This window comes from Falco punctatus, assembly GCF_963210335.1.
Source record: "Falco punctatus genome assembly, chromosome: 10".
NCBI lineage: Eukaryota > Metazoa > Chordata > Aves > Falconiformes > Falconidae > Falco > Falco punctatus.
In genome coordinates this window covers 8,763,155-8,782,522 of record NC_137590.1, presented here as the reverse complement: position 1 = coordinate 8,782,522, position 19,368 = coordinate 8,763,155, and the positions used below count along the sequence as shown (strand labels likewise).

The 19,368-nt window shown below is 42.0% G+C and overlaps 1 protein-coding gene across 5 annotated transcripts in view; it reads left to right on the top strand.

The window, feature by feature from the left end:
* Nucleotides 1–19,368, top strand: part of SALL4 (spalt like transcription factor 4) — a 41,922-nt gene that overhangs the window by 7,850 nt on the left and 14,704 nt on the right. For 3 of the 5 annotated variants that reach the window (XM_080404076.1, XM_080404075.1, XM_080404077.1), the window contains exon 3: nucleotides 603–19,367. In XM_080404076.1, coding sequence (XP_080260202.1) covers nucleotides 19,298–19,367 — 70 coding nt within the window. In that variant the 5' untranslated portion in view covers nucleotides 603–19,297. The remainder of the gene's footprint in view (nucleotides 1–602; nucleotide 19,368) is intronic. The other 2 variants (XM_080404079.1, XM_080404078.1) reach the window with 2 other exon arrangements.

The following is a 19,368-nucleotide window of genomic DNA, read 5'->3' as shown; positions in this document are numbered from 1 at the left end:
TCTGTCACACAAATGCTAACCCTTTATAAATCATTTATTTCCAGACTGTTTATTATCCGGGGGAAGTAACAAAACAGTAGTATCACATAACACATCCTAAGAATGCCTTGTTCATTTTAAGAGCAAATAAAACTAAATAGCACCAAGTTGTTAGTGATGCAGCCTAAGAGACCCAGCTGAAACACAAAAAGGGGACCTTAATCAGGCTGAGGCCACAAAATAAACAAGGGAATGGGTAAAATAAGAAAAAAGAAAGAAAGAAAAAATGTTGGATGAGAGTGACTACACATAGACCATCTTCACATAGATATTCTTTGTTTACCATCACATGGAAATTGCCTCTCCTCATTCCGTGGTGGGGCTTTCACCAGGGATGCTGCAGCAGTGCTATTAGGGCGCAAATGGTTTCCACAGCTGCTGCTGTTACCCTTGGCCACCTTTCTCACAGGAATAATTTAACACCTATCCACAGGCAGAGTACTGAGCAGAGACACTGTTTCAAAAAATAATCATCAAAATCAATTATTTTGTCAAGAAAGCAAACTTTTTGTTGTTTTGTTAGCACAGCCCCTCCTCTAATGTGTTTGTCATGTGTTGTCCAGGAGCCGTTTGTGATGAAGTAACAACATTAATTCCCATCTGAAGATGAGGCAGAGCAAGAGCAAGAACGAGGTTTATCTTTGCTATAACTTCCCTGAAGTTCACATTTCCGTGCAGCACCGGCTCCAGGGATGCAGGGTGGATCCTGCCATGGGGAGAAGATGCTACAACCCACAGATGCTGCCGAGGCACAGAGTTTCAATCACGCACCTTGTTCCAAAATATCGTGACAGAGTTGCAAGCAGGAAGATGAGAGTTAGATAAAATAGGTGGGAATTTTAATTTATTTTATAGCCTTTCAATGGATAGTGCTGACAGCTGAGGAATGTAGTTATTTATTCCTCGCAGGTTTGCTAATACAGCAGTGCTAGAAACTGGACTGCTTTGGTACTGTCAAACCTCACCAGCACAAAAAGTATTGGATTTTTGTCAATTTAGCTTAAATTACTTCCCACTTTCACTAGTAAAAAGTCCTTTTCTGCCCAATAGTACAGAGTTTATACTGAGCTGGGTTTTTTGTTGGCCTTATTTGTCAGTCAAATAAAGTGATGTTACCAAAACTGTAATTCAGGCCTCACACGTTATTTTGGTCCATATGTTATTTATTTAAAACTCTTAAGGTTCCAAAATACTATATGTTTACAGTGGCCCTTTAAAGTTATTGTTAGTTACAAAATATTAAAAACATAGTTTCATCTATAAAATGCATAATTAAATTAATCTTTACCATACTTTTTTTACATCACACAGGAAACATTTTAGTCTGATGAATACCATGGACATATAATTAGTAGTTTATACCATGAACTAGATTATAGCTTATACTGTCCACCCTGGCTCCAAAAATCCTTGCAGATTTTAATTCAATTGCTGCACTTTATCTGGATGAAAACATTTGAATTCAATTATTATTATTATTCAGTGCTGATTTGTGCCTTTATATAGGTTAGATGTGGTAGAGGTTTTAAGCAGAAGTTTAGTGGAAGTCTCAAATTAGGCATTTGCCTCTATATTTAGGCATCTACCAGATTTTAAATGCTGAACATCTGATTTTTCTAGCTGAGGTTTGCTAAAGTTAGCGTTTAATGGGAATCAAGACTGGACAATAAAAGTAAAGGGAAGCTAATTTTGAAGTATTTCTGAATTTCAGTGGGAACTGGGCACCTGACCTGCTTGGACTCTTTGGAAAGCCCTCTTACATGCCTGCCTGTACCTTTCAATGTCTGAAAAATACATTTCAAAATCTGGCAGGACACTTTGGATAAGTGTTTAACAGTAAACCAAATAAAAACTCCTTGCTCTTTTTGGTTTGTTCTTTCCACTGCCTGAGAAACTTTTAGATATTTTTGGCACAGAGACACCCCTTGAGGTAGATCTGCCCTTTTTAATTTTAGCTGAAGATAAGTTAGATGTGGTTGCAATTTTTTCAAAAGGGGATCCTGGAATTAGCTGTGCGCTTCTATATTTAGGCATCTCCCGGATTTAAACACCGAATGCCTGGTTGGAGGGATTGATCTTCTGCAGTTCCTGGCTGCAGCCAAGGGCTCCGCAGGGTGCGCAGCCTCCACAGGGGCTGCTGCAGGGAGCAGAGGCAGGCCATTTATTCTCCTATTACAGAGCCATTCCTGTGTTTATACCATCGTGTTTAGCTTACTCCTAATGCACATCCTAAGACGTACCTCTAATACACATCCTAAGACATGTTTATGAAAATTCTTTATAAGCAAAATATTTTACTTCCATTGAGTAAGTTCAGATCCAGAGCAGCCTCAGCACTATGGACTGGTTCGACTGCATTCTCACTTTCTCCCTGTGCATCTTTTATTTAAAACTTCAGCCTTCAGCCCACCCACATTATCACAGCAAGGCCCAATAACTGTAACATATGGATTCTCAGCCAATCTTGTGCTGGTTTTGCTAACATGTTTGCAAGCGGCAATTATTCTTCAGAAGATTAAATACTACTTATTGCTGCAGAAGGTAAGTTGTCAGCTGGAGAACGAGCAGCTGGGGTTTGGACTCATTGTTGGGTTTAATTCTTTAAACACTTCTTCAAGGCAGGTAGTATATCCCTTTATGAAGCACGTATTCCCAAGGTGTGATCTTCCCCTGCCTGCTAATTGGGAAATCCATTACATCAAATCAGCTTGAATCAATGGCAGCATTGAACTAGCTAAGCATCAAAACCATGCCTTATTCTTGAGATCTTGAACATTTACAGAGCCCACTGACTCCATTTGTGGGTGCTCAGCACTTCTGGAAACCAGGCAAGAAGCTTTTAAAGATTAAACAATAGCCCGACTCCAGCAAGAAGTAAAATCATTTAAAATTTGAAAAGAGACACATAAAAAGGGGACATGACATTCAAGAGATATTTTATTATATTAGACAGCAAATTCATAGGAAATGCTTTTTCAGTGAAGTGATTTATTGCACTATGGGACTCACGGCCACCAAGACAAGGATTTTAAAAGTTTCATGCTCAGGCTGGATGACAGAACTATCTTTGTTTAACTGTTATTGCTAATGGCATTTCTGCAAGGGTGGTTTAACCTCAGGCTTCAGGGTCTAATCTATACTCTGATTTTCAGGGAAAGATGAAACCTAATGTGGTGGCTAATTATCTTGCATGGTCTTTTACCATCTTCTCTGAGCATCAGATGATGTCCAGTATCAAAAGTGGTTATTGAAAGAGATCAGCACCTTCCCCCCCCCCCCCCCCCCCCCGGGTTTAATCCCACGTAGTCATTTCTGTTGCCCTAAAATCAAATGCCGGTGTTCAGATGCTGCAGGAAAGGCACTGTGCAAATGCCCTGCAGAGAGATTCTGCCTCTAGAAGATGGAGATGATGAGCTCTATGAGCACAGCAATAACCAGCTACTCAGATACAAGTTTTCTTCCCTGGATGCTATGATTTGTCCCCAGAGTCCTACTCCACACACACCTGATCCCACGTGCCCTGATCTCAGATTCATCAGGATTCAGGTTGGTGCCACTCGTCATAGTGCTGAACTCAGCCTTCTCCTGCATTATTTATGTTTATTCTTTCGGGAAAAAAAAAAAAAAAAAAGAAAAGGAAAAAAAAAAGTTAAAATATTTTACATGCTTTTTAAACTCATAAATATAATGAATCAAAGGCAATTTGGCAAATCTGTTTTATGGCTAGAGGCCCACCATGGATCTGCCCACTTAGTTAAACTCAGTATTGCTGAGGCATCTTTCTGCCTCTGAAGAATCTGTCACTTGGAGCCGATCGATCACAGTGACAGCCCATCCTTCCCCAGCACTAGAATGTGTGTTTCTTTTTATTTGCCCATTCCTTCACTTCCTGCCATCTATCTCCCTCAAGATTTCTTTTCCTTATTTTTAATACCTTTCCCAAGTTTGTATCTTCACAATCTATTTACCCACTGTGATATCAGAGTAAAACCAGAAAGAGAAGGTTGTATTCCCAGCAGGCTGAAATCTGATTTCCTCTGCCTGTTTTATTTACATATCATTGATAGTATCTGGAAAGCTGAATATGCGCTGGGTCTGGAGGAATAAATTTCACATAAGAGTGAGAAACACAGCATTACACCTCACAGGTATTTGGAAGGGAAAAAAGAACCACCACAAAAAAATCAACCCCAGATATTAGCTTCAATTACCCCAAAAGCTCCAAAATTACTTTAAAGTTATCTGAGATGTCAATATATATATAAAAACAGATATATGTACACATATGCACAGAGGATATATATAAGTACTGGAGATATATATATGCTGAATATATATATACATATATACACACCAGAGAGATATATATATACTGTAAATGTTCTGTTTACTTCCTGGGGGTTTGTGACCTTGGGATGAACCCCACAGAGACCCCACATTTTCAAGCTTTTCTTTTTTATCAAATAGTTTGAGATTACAGATTTACAGAAGAAAGGCTTCTCTTACAACCATTTGTTTCTCTAGGAACTTCAATTCTAAATGAAACAGCAAATATCGTGGAAGTTAGTAACCCAAAACCAAACAGTCTTCTCGGTAGGAACACAGAGTGCTCTGAGTAGCAGTCACTCATTTTCAGAAGTGCCATCCGCTGGCCATGTAATAGTAGGTTCCCAAAATTATGGAAGGTTGCATAATGCCTCCTCAAACAGGCACTAGTGAATTAAAACTTTTTTCCTCTTTTTTTGCACATGCACGGATGGAACTTCCATCATATTTCACAGAAAACCCATGACTGCATGTAAGGCTTGATTAGGTATTGGAAAGCTTTAGGTATGGGAAGGCTGCTGTAAGGTCTCCCCAGAGTCTTCCTAAGGTGAGAGAGCTGGGGTTGTTCAGCCTGGAGAAGTGAAGGCTCTGGGGAGACCTTACAGCTCCTGCCGGTACCTAAAGGGGCTGACAGGAAAGCTGGCGAGGGGCTTGTCACAAGGGCACGTGGCGATAGGACAAGGGGGAATGGGTTTAAACTGAAAGAGGGTAGATTTAGGTTAGATATCAGGAAGAAATTCTTCACTGTGAGGGTGGTGAGACCCTGGAACAGGCTGCCCAGAGCAGCTGTGGCTGCCCCATCCCTGGAAGTGCTCAAGGCCAGGCTGGATGGGGCTGGGAGCAACTGGTCTAGTGGAAGGTGTCCCTGCCCGTGGCTGGGGGTTGGAACCCGGTGATCTTTAGGGTCCCTTCCAACCCAAACCGTTGTATCATTCTATGATTAAATAAAATCAGGTTTTAATGAATGACTGTTGATGGTAAGCAGTACGGTAGAAGAGAAGGTGGTGGGTCACCAGCCTCATGGGGCCAGAGCCTCAGCTGTTACCCATTACCCACTGCTGTTGGAGCCCACTTATCCCCACCTCATCCCACCAGAGCCCCAGCTGTGCCTGAGGGACAAACCAGAGGTTTGGAGTGGCTGTGGGAGAAGATGCTATGGAAAAACAACACGAAGGAGGAGCCAGACATCCCACTCCTTACGATTTATGAAGACTAAACAGGTGAATTTATGAATTGCTTTGTCCTTCCCCTCTTGTATTACAGCATCATGCTTTGGCTAGGCTGGGTGCTAGTGAGCTAGTAACTCAGCACCTTCAGGATTGTTCACTGATGTGACTTCATTGCAGAGCCATGGCAAAAATTTGGGGGGGGGTGAGGTGCTACAATAACCCTCCCAGGACAAGCAAACCTAGTGTTTGTGCTGTGACATGATCAAGCCTTGTTCCATGAAATTTCAAGTCCTTCTTAAGTCTTTATCTACATGAAGTCTTATTTTGGAGTCACTGCTCCTGATTAACTCTCTGTAGATAAATAAATATTTGAAAAGCTGCTTAACCTGGGGGAATACCCCCAGTGCTTTGCTGCAAAGAGGGGGAATGGAGTATTTTAAAAAGTTATGCCCCTACTATACAACTCCATGACTTGAGGTAAATCCAGCTGAGCCCAGGAAACTGTATCCTGGGTTACTCATTCAGAGTATTTCTTCCGAGAGGCTGTTTGTTTGTGTATGGCTGCCCCGGGCTATTGCAGCAAAATTCCTTGTGCTGAAGCAACTCCATTCATACAGCCAGGCCCTGAAATAACAGCCAGGCAACGTGCAGCTCATCACTGTTAGCCGGTAGCTGCAGATGTAAACCCTAACTGATCTGAATTCAGTTCTCTTTACGTACCACCCTATTGATGCAATTAAAAATATTAAGAAACTAAGCAGGAGGGGAGACATTCCCATCGTTTATATTTACACCATGCATCCAGCAGACCTCCTCCTTTTCTGGAAGAGCTACAGAATGCATTAATTGAGCTTCAGGGTGGCTGATAATTACATAATTGCAGACTAATTTCCTTTTTCCTAGAGGTGAGGTTACACTGATGGCAAAAAAAACCCTGGCACGGCTTTCTCAAAAGCAGGAATGCTCCTGCAGACAGGGGAGCAGATCCTGCCCAGTGCAGAGCTGTGCTGGGGAGAGCCCGGGGGGGTGCAGGGCTTGTGGCTGGCAGGGGGCTGCAGCCACACGTGTCTCAGCTCCTTGCTGGATGGACCCACAGGCATATGTTGTGACTGTGGTCTGAGGAAATGATCCAGCTGAGCTAGGAAATTTTGGGTTTTTTTTTTACTGGGTTACTTTTCAGCCAGTACAGCATAAAAAGAACAAAAGCGAGGTGGGCACACAGGCTGGTTTAGCCACGGTGCTGTTTAGCCCTGATGGTCTAATGTCGTCGAGTTAAACTGGGAGGCTTTGGCTGTGTGACCATAAAACCCCTGTTCAAAGACTCACTGCCACCATCCTTTCTCTTCCCATCTCTGGCTGGAAACGGGGATGGCAGCAAGCAGATATTTTGGCTCATCCCCAACTGTAACCTCACCCTGAGAGAAAACACCAGGTCTCCCCCCTGCGAGCCACTTGGGCTTTGTCATCTCCCATGTTTAAACAGCCCTGAGCACACTGACTGCCCAAAGTAAATAGGGGGGGGGGGGGGGGGGGCAGGGATGAGGGTGATGGACTGCTCCCCGGTTATTGTAGGTGGTGATATACTTCCTAAGGGTAGCATTAGCATTCAAAAATGAAGCTATTCAGCCTTGATTTCACCACTACTCATGCTGAGTTCAGACCACCACTCTTATAAAGCCTGGCGGGGAGAGCCAGCGTTCAGTATTTTGCAAAGAAAAATACAGTGCAGAGGTGGTGAGGGTGTGCCAGCTCAGGAGTCCTCCTTCATGTGATACGGGGTACCCCCCTGCACCCCAATGATGTGTGATTAGGTCTTTCAACCCTCAGGCAATAACTTTATACCTTCTTTGACATGGCTGTAGGGATGATAAATATACATGCGTTTCTTAAGAATCCTTCAGGTGGTCTCTGAAGGCCCCAGTTCTTCCCAGTCTTTTGCTTTTCCCAAAATAACAGAAAAGATTTCTCAGCCATCTTAAAACCTACCTGGAGGTCTGTAGCTTCAGACTTAAATTGCAACTTGAAAAGGTTTCTAGGAAACAAGTCTGCAAATGTATTTAGTGTATGAAAAATGATTTTCTAAAAAACATACAAGATGTTCCATTTCACCTAATTCTCTGTATTGATTTCTGTGGCATCATCTTCTTCCTTCTCTTTTTCTTAGTTTAATGCATTTCTATTTCTTCCAAACACACAAAAACCTGTTTCTTTTACAAAACAGAACAAAGAAGTTTTCCTTCTCAATCAGTAATTTCGTTTTCTTTTGTAATTGTGAAAAGAAACTCCTGAAAAATCAATATATTGTTGCCAAGTCATACACAATTGGGAATGGAGCAAGCTTAGTAAATAAAGGAAATTGCAATTTTTTTCTCTCTTCTCTTTGGTCACCCTTTAGCAGACACAAGGTGACTGCCAACAATCCCTTGGGTCCTGTCCCCCCCATTCTCCCCTCCTCCCTGAAAATTCAAGAGTTAATCTTGGAGATGAAAAGAAAAGTTTGGAGTCAAAATTCCTCATGTTCTAAATTACAGCAACCCCCACCCGAAGTGCTTGGCTCCTTGCAGTAATCTGACCCCTCTCAATTAACTAGCACAGAGATAAAGATTGCTCACGCTAAAGTTGTCACATAACACCAGGCTTAGAAATTGGAAAATCTCAAATAAAAGGAAGATACCTGTTTGGCTGTATCGATAGTTTCAACATATATCAATATTTGGATACAATTTACTCCCTTGATGTGCAAAATCGAGTGAATTTATGCACCTAAACCTAACAAGGGCTTCTTGTCGAATAACCACTTTAATTAAAATATGTAAGAGACTATTTACTAGCTGAAGCTTTAGAAAACTAGAATCTGTGTTACTTTTTTCACGGCACAACTGTCATCTGCAAAATATACACAGTTTTGAAGCTCAGATGTGAGCTGCTTACAAATGCAAGGGGGCAGAAAAAGCTGTTTTACAGACTTGATTTGCACCTGCAATTAAACAGACACACAAGCTAGGCTAATTTACACTGAAACTTAATTGCAAACATAAATCTTGTGTATACAAATGACATAAATAAAAGCTCTCCTAGATATCCATGATCTGTTACACAAAGGAGCCAAGAGTCCCATCTTCTTTTTTTTTTTTTTTTCCATGGTTACAGGTCTCACTTTGGGACACAGAATTACTTTAATGCGTTTGTCTTCTTTCCTGAAAATACCTAAGTGTGGGATGTCAAAAAAATAAATCAGGATCCAATTTGTCCTGGAGTACCTTTAAACAGCAATGCTGTTAACAATTAATCAGCAAAAAGAGTGTGGGGAAACGTAAGCATGTAGGTTACAATTTATTAACTGTAATTCCAGCTTGTTTGGGCATCCTGTAAAGATGCTTTGCTGCTCTTGAGTTTTTGTGGAGGGAGTCAGGACTGAGTGTTATGAGGAACGGGTAAATGGATTATAGATTTGCTGAGGCCATTTTTATCTTCTAAACAATATTTCACACATGGAAACCACTTTGAGGCTCCAGGGGTGAGCAGTGTACAACTGGACCAATGTTCTTCACAGGAGTCCAAAATTTTTAATGAAGGCCAAAGAAAAAGGTAAAAAAAAAAAAAAAAAAAGGAACATCCAACAAAGAACAAAAAGCAACCCAAGTTGGGTGGTTGCCCTGAAAATACCTCTGACATAACAATTTATTAATTCCTATATAAACGTGAATGTCTGGGGCCTTTTGAGGAGCCTGGATGAGGAGATTGAATGAGGTATAGAAGGCTCAAGAGACCTAAAAGTCATTTCATGCCTGGACCAGAACAGAGCACCCTCTCAATAGCGTCGATACGTTTACAGAGGCTTACATTGACTAGGACTAGATATTTTGAGGGTTCCTTCTGTGATGTGGCTGGTCAGTTAAGAGGCTGCTAGATTTTTGTTTCTCCACAACATGTATTCTCTAGGGTTTTTTCCTACTTGAGTTACGAGCCTGCTGTTATTCTGATAAGCCTGTTTATGGTGTGACCTACTTAACCAGTGGCTGGAGGTTCACAGTACTGCAAAGACTAAAGGCCACAAACAGGAAAAGATATCATATGAAAAAAGAAAAAAAAACACCGAGTTTTCAGGCTTTTGTCCTTTACATGCTGCAAGGTGTCAAGCACTGAACCAGCGCTGAGACCATTGTTCCACCAACTGCCCTTTTCAAATGGAAATGTCTGCAAAAACCATGCCAGCAAAAGGAATTCTTTGCTTAAACTGCGGCTCCTAGCTTATATCCTACAATAAAACCTGAGGCCTGTTAGTCCATGCTTAGGACTTGTTACTTGTTAAGGTTTTAAAGCTCCTTTCAGGCGCAGTTTTAACCTAATCTGGCTGTGTCACTAGTACCAGTGAGATTACGAAGCTGCAAGGTTACGTTGCCTTTGATTTGTCAATGTATGTCAAAAGTCTGGTTTATAGTTTCCACCACTGCAATCGTCTTTTCAAAAATATCTTTCCGCAGAAGGCACTGGAGCGACACAGGGCTGGTTACATCCACACAGGAAACAGGATCAAGGATTTCCAAAGGTCTGTTGATTTTTCAGCTTTCATGCTCCGAAGATGTATTTCCTTTGAAGTGTCTCAGATAGGGTAGTATCCAATTATATTTGTAATCCCAATCTAATTCAATCAGGGACTCCAATTATAGTTAATCTGTCCCTTAATCTAGTTAAAGTCTGTAGAGTAGACTGCACCTTAGCTAACATAACTAAATTAAAATTCAAGCTGTTGAACAGTCGCAACCAGGGATAACCAACTTACAGCCAGAACTAGCTGGGACGTGGGAGGTTTGCAAGGGAAACTGGGCTGATCGTCATTTGATGTCCAAACATGGCATCAGTTCTCCTTGCAGCCAGCTCTCTGCCAAGCTTCTAATTATAAAGGGCCTTAAAAAGTACTTTTGCTGAGTCAGACACAAACAACAGCTATTTCAACTTTACCTAGTTGTTTTCTTCTTCTCAAACACTTCACCCCAGCTCCCCAGCAGCGGGCTCAGGAGCACTAACAGTGCTGCTTTCACATGTGCATCGCCTTGCAGGTCTTTGGAGCAAGTGGCCTAGAAGGTGCTGGGCATCTTACTGCTCACTGTGTGGCCATGGCACATCTGGAGCACCCGGGCACCCAGGTCTTGCCCAAATCCACCCTCACCTGCGCATTTCCATGAAAAAGCTTTACCTGAAGAGTTCAGTGCAGTGCATGTTGAGGGGCAGCAGGCAGGGGCCTGACGTAGGTCGGTTATGGTGCATCGTTTACACTACTACAGGGCACAATCAGACAGCATTAAGGGTCTTGTAGGTATAAAAGCAGACAGATTGTAAAAGAGCTGTCAGGGGTCTTTACAGGTGGCAATAGCCCTGTGAGCCAGTGGCGCTGCATCAAGGTGACTTTAGAAAACACATCACTCTGGTTAACTAACCAATGTTCAAACCAGCAGGTCTTAAAACAGTTTGGCCAGCTGGTGTGGATGGGGTTACAATGGAACAACCGAGCTTCACAGGTGGGAATGCTTTAGGGTTGTGGGGTTTTTTTTTTGGTTGGTTGGGGGTTTTTTTAATTTATACCAGAATTGGCTGGTGAGTTTATACCAGAATAGGCTGAAGTAACCCTGGCCAACAAAACATCAAAGATGTCCTATTGTGTTTAATCATACTTGGGGGCAGCTATTAAATTTAATTAGTTCTGTCCCAACTACCAGTCGCTTGGTTTCAATGTCTTTGTCCACCAGTTTTAGGCTCCCTCTTTCAGTTTTAAGGGCTGTGTTTAAGCTGTCTCGATGAAGACTAAAGTCTGTTTTGCCCATTTTGGGAGGCAATATATGAACTAACACTCAACAACCATTTCCTTTGAAAAGAAAACTGAGTAGCAATACTGTCTCTTGGTGAAAGTGGTGTCTGACAGCAGGAACACCTTGCAGAAAATATCCATTTACCCCAGTTTGGCCTGAGCAACCTGATCTGACATAAGACTTGTTTAGAAAGACACATGCATTCTCTCAAATCCAGTAATGTATCTACGTGGCTATACAGCATCCAGACTGGATAAACGCTCTGGGATTTACAGCATTATGCCCATAGTTTGAATTTTTGATGACGAATCTTTTTGTATAAAGAAATCCAAAGGTAATTTTTGAGTCATCCAATCTAAGTAGAGATACTGAATAATATCAAAAGTGTAGTCTTAACTTCCATGGGCTCGTTCCACTGTGGCACCTCAGCATCTTTACAAAAAGCCATACAAAATCCTTTTAATCATCCATTTAAAAGAATAGCATTGGAAATTTCATCAGAACTGGAGATAAGCATTTAAATCAGACTTTCCTGAAATAACATTACTTATGGCAGACAGAACATACTGCCATCGTCAAGTCTTGGTCAAGAATTGATCTGTAGGAAAGATGGAACGAGGAGAAGGAAGGGATGGATTTTCTTCCAAACTTTACTCTCTGTTCAAGGTCTATAAATTGTGAAAAAAAGGATATCACTCACGGTGAATTGTGCAGATGTTCAAAAGCGATCATACTATTATATCCCTCCACTCTCCTCCTCTCCGCCACCTTCCTGGCATAAAGAGTAGAGTACTAAGCTTGATCATTTTAGATATTTAAGTCATAATTCTGAAACTAAGCTAAGACTTCACAAAAAAAAAAGTGTAATTCATAGATTTTTGTCCTTATTTCTTTCAGGCTTCCATTTGTATAATTTTGTGTTGACTTTCTTCTATTCATGTTTTTAAGTGTTAGTGTTTGGTTTGGTTTATTCCTACTGCCTTCCAACCATAACAGCTGAAGACAGGGGGCTTGAGGATTTTTCAATTGTTGTTAATTTTTGTTATTTCTTTAACTAAAAGCTGAGTTATCAAAGACCAGATGGCACCTCCAAAACTTGCTAATGCTCTGAATATCCACTAATAATTGGTTGTAATTAGGTATGGCATGAACCAAATTCACCCACATGGAAACTAGCCAAATTTAGGACTGGGGTATAACTGATAAAAGTAATTGGAAAAACTGCTGTAGCAAAAGAAATGGAATTAGGTCTACAATGTTAAAAAAAATATAATCTTATTAATCATAGTCATAAAAGCAGAAAATGAGAGCTGATTTTACTAAGTAAAAGATCCCTGCTAAGTGGTATTTTGACATCTGAAAATAATTCAGTTTCGATCTTGGTGCTTCACTGACATGAACAAGGAAATTCATAATTCTCTCCCCAAGCTGTCTCCGCACAGATGATCGCAGACCATTCAAGCCCAGCTAGCAAACTGCCTTTGCAACCACCAGGAACACAGACCTGGGAAAAGACCTTTGCGGAACCCAGCTCAGTCCTTTGCTAGGACAGGCAGTGTGCTCCATGGGCCCTTCATGAGCTGCTTTTTAGGATAACATAATGGCACAATGTATCAGCAAATTGATTATAAAGCAGTTCTCCGTGGAATCCAATCATGGTACCTGAGATGATAAGGATACAGGAGGAGATGCTCCTAATTTGTTACCTACTAAGTTGTATTAAGCATTGCCATCTAATTACATATTTCACCATCATGTTCAGATTGGTTTGGTGTTCACTGAAAAAATTATCCCTCAGAATCAAACCCCATTAGCCTAGTTGCTAATTATGAAGGGGATTTGCCATGGGCAAATGGCAGCACTGATGCACTGGAGGCAGGGGCTGCCAGCTCACAGCACTTATTCTGAGACCCATATACCACTGCTGGCCCTACATTCCCCTTGTAAAAAGGGATAATAATTAGGCATCTCCAAAGGCTCCATTACAGCTTAGTGCTAAAAAAAAGGTTTGTGTACCTTGTCTGGAAGGAAAGGATCTCACAGGATTCCTGTTACTATCTGAGATGTATCATTGGGTCATGAAATTCAGTGCAGACAGTATCACAAAGACAAGTTATGCTTAGCCCTGGTCTCACGTCTATTCGGAAGCAAGTAAGTGTTTGAAAATGAACAAATATTGCAGAGTAGGGGGAATGCTACCCACTTAACACACAGTTACTCCATTCCTTGAAGCACTTGGTTTGTATTCTTGGGCAAAGCTGATCTCTCATTCTCCAGATTGCATCTGCCGTCTAATACAAGATATTACACGAGGGTGCTTTTCATGCTGTGAGAAACAGAGCTGATAATGTTTACTCTTGCGTAGATGAAACAGTTGGGCATTTTAACAAACATCCAGAGATTTGTTTGTTTACCTGCCTAGCCCACATGCCTCTCATTCCTCCTGGTGGGGAAGCCAGTTGGTGGTTCTTTCAAAGTTACAATTCCTATGTTATTCCTCCCCTTGCTTGGGAGAGCTAAGGTCTGAAATTAAGTTGCTTCCTGCATCTTCGGTCAGACGCATCTTTGGTAAAATTCATTATAGATGTAACAGCCCAGATCCCATGGGAATCAGCAGTCTGTTAGTTGCATTAGGAATACCGTTATGGAGGTGGCATTTCTATAGTGTCTATAAAATGTTAGAATCAGCAGCATTGTCAGCCTGAGTACAAGAGACTGTGCTTACAAGAAGAAGTAACATGGGTTTTTACTTGTTACACCCCCACGTTGTCTCTTTCTCCTTAACCTTTCCATAATGTAATGGAGGTGTGAAAATCTTGCCACCTCAGAACTCCTTCTCCCATCTTCAGTCTCATCATCAATGTCTAAACATTATTCCTAAAACACAATAATGCAAAATAATGTAACCTCTTCCTAGCAATCCCCGTGGAGTGAGCAGTGGGTGTGGGGCAACCAGATGACTGTACAGAGTCACTGCCCCACCAGGAGGGCTTGCTGCCTTCAGAAAGTTTAAAAAAAATATAAATGGCTGCTCACACTTATTATATTAACATCTACTCATTAATTAATAACAGTTCTGTGATACTGTTACATGGACACTGTGTTTGTTTAATGATGGAAAGAAAATATGAAGCTCTGTTAATACCTTTGTTGCAGCTCATCATTACTGTTTTACTTGATATTTTGGCTTTTAAATATTTAGGACTGAGTGTCCAACGGAATTCAGTGCCCAGATCCCTTCAGGACATTCAAAAGAATTGGCATCAAAGATTTTAGCACAGTGATTAAAAAAAACTGGAAGCAAACTCAGAGTTTCTAAATTTAACCTGAAGCTTATTTATGAACAGGTGTACTCCTTATATTGTCCTGAAAATACATATAAAGTACGACCATTGCTCTAGTGAGGGCATTTGTATTAACGATTCCCACACGGAAGGTACTTAGGCTGTATTGTGGCTATATTAACTGCAGCTGTACTAAAAAGGCATCACTAGGTCAAGAAGCAAGTTGTTCCCTGAGTAGCGGGCTAGGGAAGCCTGTTTCTAATAGTTTGTGCTCCATCATTTTCCCACTCCTCGGTGCTTTCCCCGCTCAGTCCAATATCTACAGCCCATTTGGGTGGCTGGTGCCAATGCCACGTATGTGCGGATCTAGAGCAATGGTTTGGCTGATGGGCCAGCAGTACGTACGTGCCGTCTGGCTTGCTGGCTGCCATGTGGGTAAGGTTTGAACCGTAATTCTTTTTTTCAGTGAGGACATTAATTCGGATCTTTCTTCCCTGTCTAGATGTTGATTTTCACATGATTTGCACAAACTTATGTCCTTGAAATCGCTCCCCTCTTATTAGGTTTGACTGAAGTGGTCATCAGGTTCGAAAAAGGATGGATGGATGGATGGATGGATGGATGGATGGATGAACCCAGGATGAATGTAATCCTCATTTTCTTATAAAGTAGGAAGAAAACAAGTCCCTTAACTACCATAGTTTTAATGGTATAAAAACTGTTTAATGAGAGTGTCTCCTGATTTTGGATTCAGTCTGGTCTGGAGGAGTCATAAGTACTAACATGCAATTTAACATACTTATTAATCACTTCTGAATTTGAATGTCTGGGTCTCTGCATTCAATCTTGATTAACTGGCCCAACAATGAACATCATTTGCTCTGATTTACATTGCCTACAGAGCTATGGTCAACTTCATATCAGCAAACTTGAGGCTTCCTAAACATGTTTCAAGAGGGTAACATCCAAGTCATCTTCCAAGCAGTAGAGATAAGCCCTGAGAGCCTATAGCGGGACCTTTATCTTGCAATGAGTTGCAGTACTGAAGAGAATAATACAGGAGAAAAGTGAACTGGTGTGCCTCAAAGTATATTAAGACTTCCCCAACCCCGCCCCCCCCACTCCAAACTATAAAGATGTGGGTAATACATAGTGCAACTTAGGAAAAGACATTTTTATTATACACTTAGATGCTGAATACAGAAAAAAAAAAGACTCAGTTTTAAATTTGTGTATTCTTCCCAGCAATAAACTAAGCTGATCAGAGTAGGACAGCACAGGATTCAAGGCGATGCCCTTTACCTTGGTGAGACCTATGCATATGAGGTTTGCATATGGAGATATAGAATACACCTATTTGTGTAGACACACATATATATATATATGTACATCTCCCCACAAACATACCTATCAGATTTTTCATATTTGTCATCATTTTGCAGTGGCATTCCTGAAGACAGGAATTTCCCAAGCTGGGCAGAGCCATGGTTCCTGCCGCTGGCAGCAGTTTCTTGTGGCAATGAGTTCCACGTGCTCATAGCGCATGGCATTAAAAAAGCTGCTTTTTCACCAGCGCTGGGGCTGGGCTGGGCTGCTGGTGGAAGTATGCCTATCAAGAATGATGCCTCAGCTCTGTTGGTGGTAGAAGACTGTTCCTCTGGACTCTTCTTAAAAAAATAAATAAATGTCAGGCCAGAAAAGGAAGCCTGCTATTTTTCAAATCCAGAAGCTGTAATCACGCTAATCCATATGATCGTGCTTAAAGCCAAGCAACATGCCTTTTGCATATGATGTAATCATTCAGCGTAGCCTATTTATAACCACCACTGGCTGGGAACACCTTCCCTGGAAAATATTAATCAGGAGAGCTTTTCCTTGGTCACGTTCCTCCTCTTCCTCCCTATATTTTTCAGCCAGTTGTGCTCTTTCTCCTACTTCGGCTGTCTTCCCAGCCTTAAATACAACAACGTCCCTGGCTTTTTTTATTTTTCATTTTAAACTAATGCTTTCCACATCTATTCTTTCACTGTGTCACAGCCATACCGAGTGAAATCCTAGTCCTCTGAAATCAATACCAAAACTTCCATTGATTTCATATAATATATTCTTTTAAATTCAGTACAAATGCTCCACATGACTTGTCTATTTTAAATATGGATCTACTGTACAGAGTTGTCTGTCTCTCAGCTTGATACATAAACCAGTGTGTTTAATAAATTTGCTGATGTAGGTTGGTAGCATTATGTGTAATAAATGAAAATCTCTCAGTTATACTGAGCATATCAAGTGTAAAAGGAGAAAATTAATCCATCTAAATATCTATCTGTGGATCAATTGGTATCAATCTTGTTTAACAGTCTATTTCCTTGGGACACACTTTGGAAACAAAGAACATTTCAAACTGCTGGTTAAACCAACAAATATATAGAAGCTCTTTGGGCAACGTGGCGGTGGAGTAATCACCAGATAAAAATGGTCAAGTGATTTTAAATACCCATTAATCTCTTTATTTTATATTAGTAAGAGTTTCTCTTGATGCAACGTGTTCATTAAAGTGCATCAAGAGTGGGGGTTTGTAAAACCATTATTTGATTGCAGAGAAAAGGGCAAGGAAAGTGGCCTGAAAAACAAAATTTGTCCCCTGACCTCCATGTTCAATAATTGTCTGAGGAGGAGGGTGATGGTTTCTGCTGTGCAAAATTTTTTCTAAGGTTTGTGTTACCCTTAGCTAAATAAAACATCTTATGAGACACTATAAAAACAAAACAAAACCTCAAGAGGATATATAACTAATTAGATCATGACGCGCTGTTTACCTTGGTCTACAAAGTTAAGATCTTTCCATGCTTGTCCCATGCACACTACAGTTCCTCCCACCTTAAGCATCACACATAAAAAAAGGGAGATCATCCTGACCGGTACCATGGACACTCGGCATAACTGCATGCACAGGCACAAACTTTAGAATAAATGTTGTGCAAACACTAGGGGTTTTGCAAGGTAAAAATGCTGGTAATCTGAGTGGTAAAATGAGGCTGCTATGTTGCGCAATGTTCCGTAGCAATTGCATGGCCTCGTTAGGTATCATTGCTTCCTCCCTCCACCTTCCTGCTGTCTCTTAAGATTTGGGTTTTCCACTCCACAGCACCCACCTGAACCTCCATAAACTCTCGGATGGATGTTTACTTTCACAGCAGCTTTGCAGCTAGGGAAAAGTCATGCTCCAGTCACAAGTGGGAAACTGAGGCACAGACCCTGGGAAATTGTTTGCTGATGAATGCAATGGCAAGTGCGCATTGAATCCAACTTCAGCTGCACCTAGATCTTCTGAACCCGTACCCAGTGCCCTACTCCTCCAAATCAACCAAATCATCTCTTCACCAAATTACTCTTTCTCTCCGACATCTTCCAGCAACCCACTTCATTTTTGAGAGACAGCATAGATGGGAGCGGGGACTGCTCTAGGTGAAAACAAAAAGCGATGATGTCTGCCACAAAGGTTTTGCAATCCACATCTCCAGATATCCAAGGGTCCTCACATTTTTTGCTTATGCAACGTCCGGCTGGCCTCAGTGGGGATGGGAGGGGGAGACGTGACTGCTCTGTGACACTCAGAGGGATTTTACAGCAAAGTCAACCCGAGCCTCAGCTGAACTGGGTCCCGCCATCATCTCCGGCCGCAGGGGCTCTACCCCAGCCTGCCACCAAAGGCCAGGGGCCACCCCCCGGGGCTCGGGGTGGGGGTCAGCGTGGCAGGGTTTCACATGCACCCCAACAGCAGGAGAGAGGAGTAAAATCGAACGTGATCCCACCGTGTATTTACACAGCCAACTTAGTACAGGAAAACACTTTCAAAGTGGTGGTTTTTTCACTTGCTTCAAGTTTTTCACATGAACCTTTTACATGTCTAACGTTTTTATTTGCTGTTAAAAAATACTGTTGGCTGGATTTTGTCGGCTTCCCAGAAAGTGAGACTTAAAAGTTAAGTCTTTAAACAACTGAACCCACGCCAAGCATCACTACGCGCCGCCCAGATCCGCTTTTAAAGCCCCTAAACTTGCCCACAACACCCGGAGACCCCGGGCTCGTCCGCTAGGACACTCGGCGCTCTTTTCCACCTTATCTAAGGACAAAGAGATGAATTCGCATTGTCCCGGGCTTCTGCTTGCTTGGGAGAAGGAAAAAAAAAAAAAACAAAAAAAGAAAAAAAAAAACCACGCCCAAAAATAAAGTCTTTAAAGCACAATATAAAAAGCGCAGGTGAGATAACAAAGGTATTGTCCCTCGCCAGCCTGGAAAGCCGGGCTACCGGCTTGTTTGTTTACTCTCAGAGCTGGCTCCTGCGCCCCCCCCCCCAACCCCCGCTGCCCGGGGGCGGCCCCAGCCGCCCCCCCCCCCCCCCGCCTTTGTCACCCGCCCGGGAGGGCCGGGACTACATCGCCCAGCGTGCCCCGCTGCGCCCTGATCAATGGACCTTATTTGAATAATCTGTGAGCCCTTGGACTCAGGCCAATCAGCTGTCAGGGACCCATGATAAATCGCAATGCATTATTGATAATCATAATTACTCTGACATGCGCATTCCGCCCAATGGGGGTAATTTCCCAACTCTAGGAATTTGTTGTGAAGAGGAAAATAATTGCTACTATTTTGCTCCCGATGCTGGTGCACCATGTCGCGACGGAAGCAGGCGAAGCCCCAGCACATCAACTCCGAGGAGCAGCCCCCAGATGCTGCAAGTGG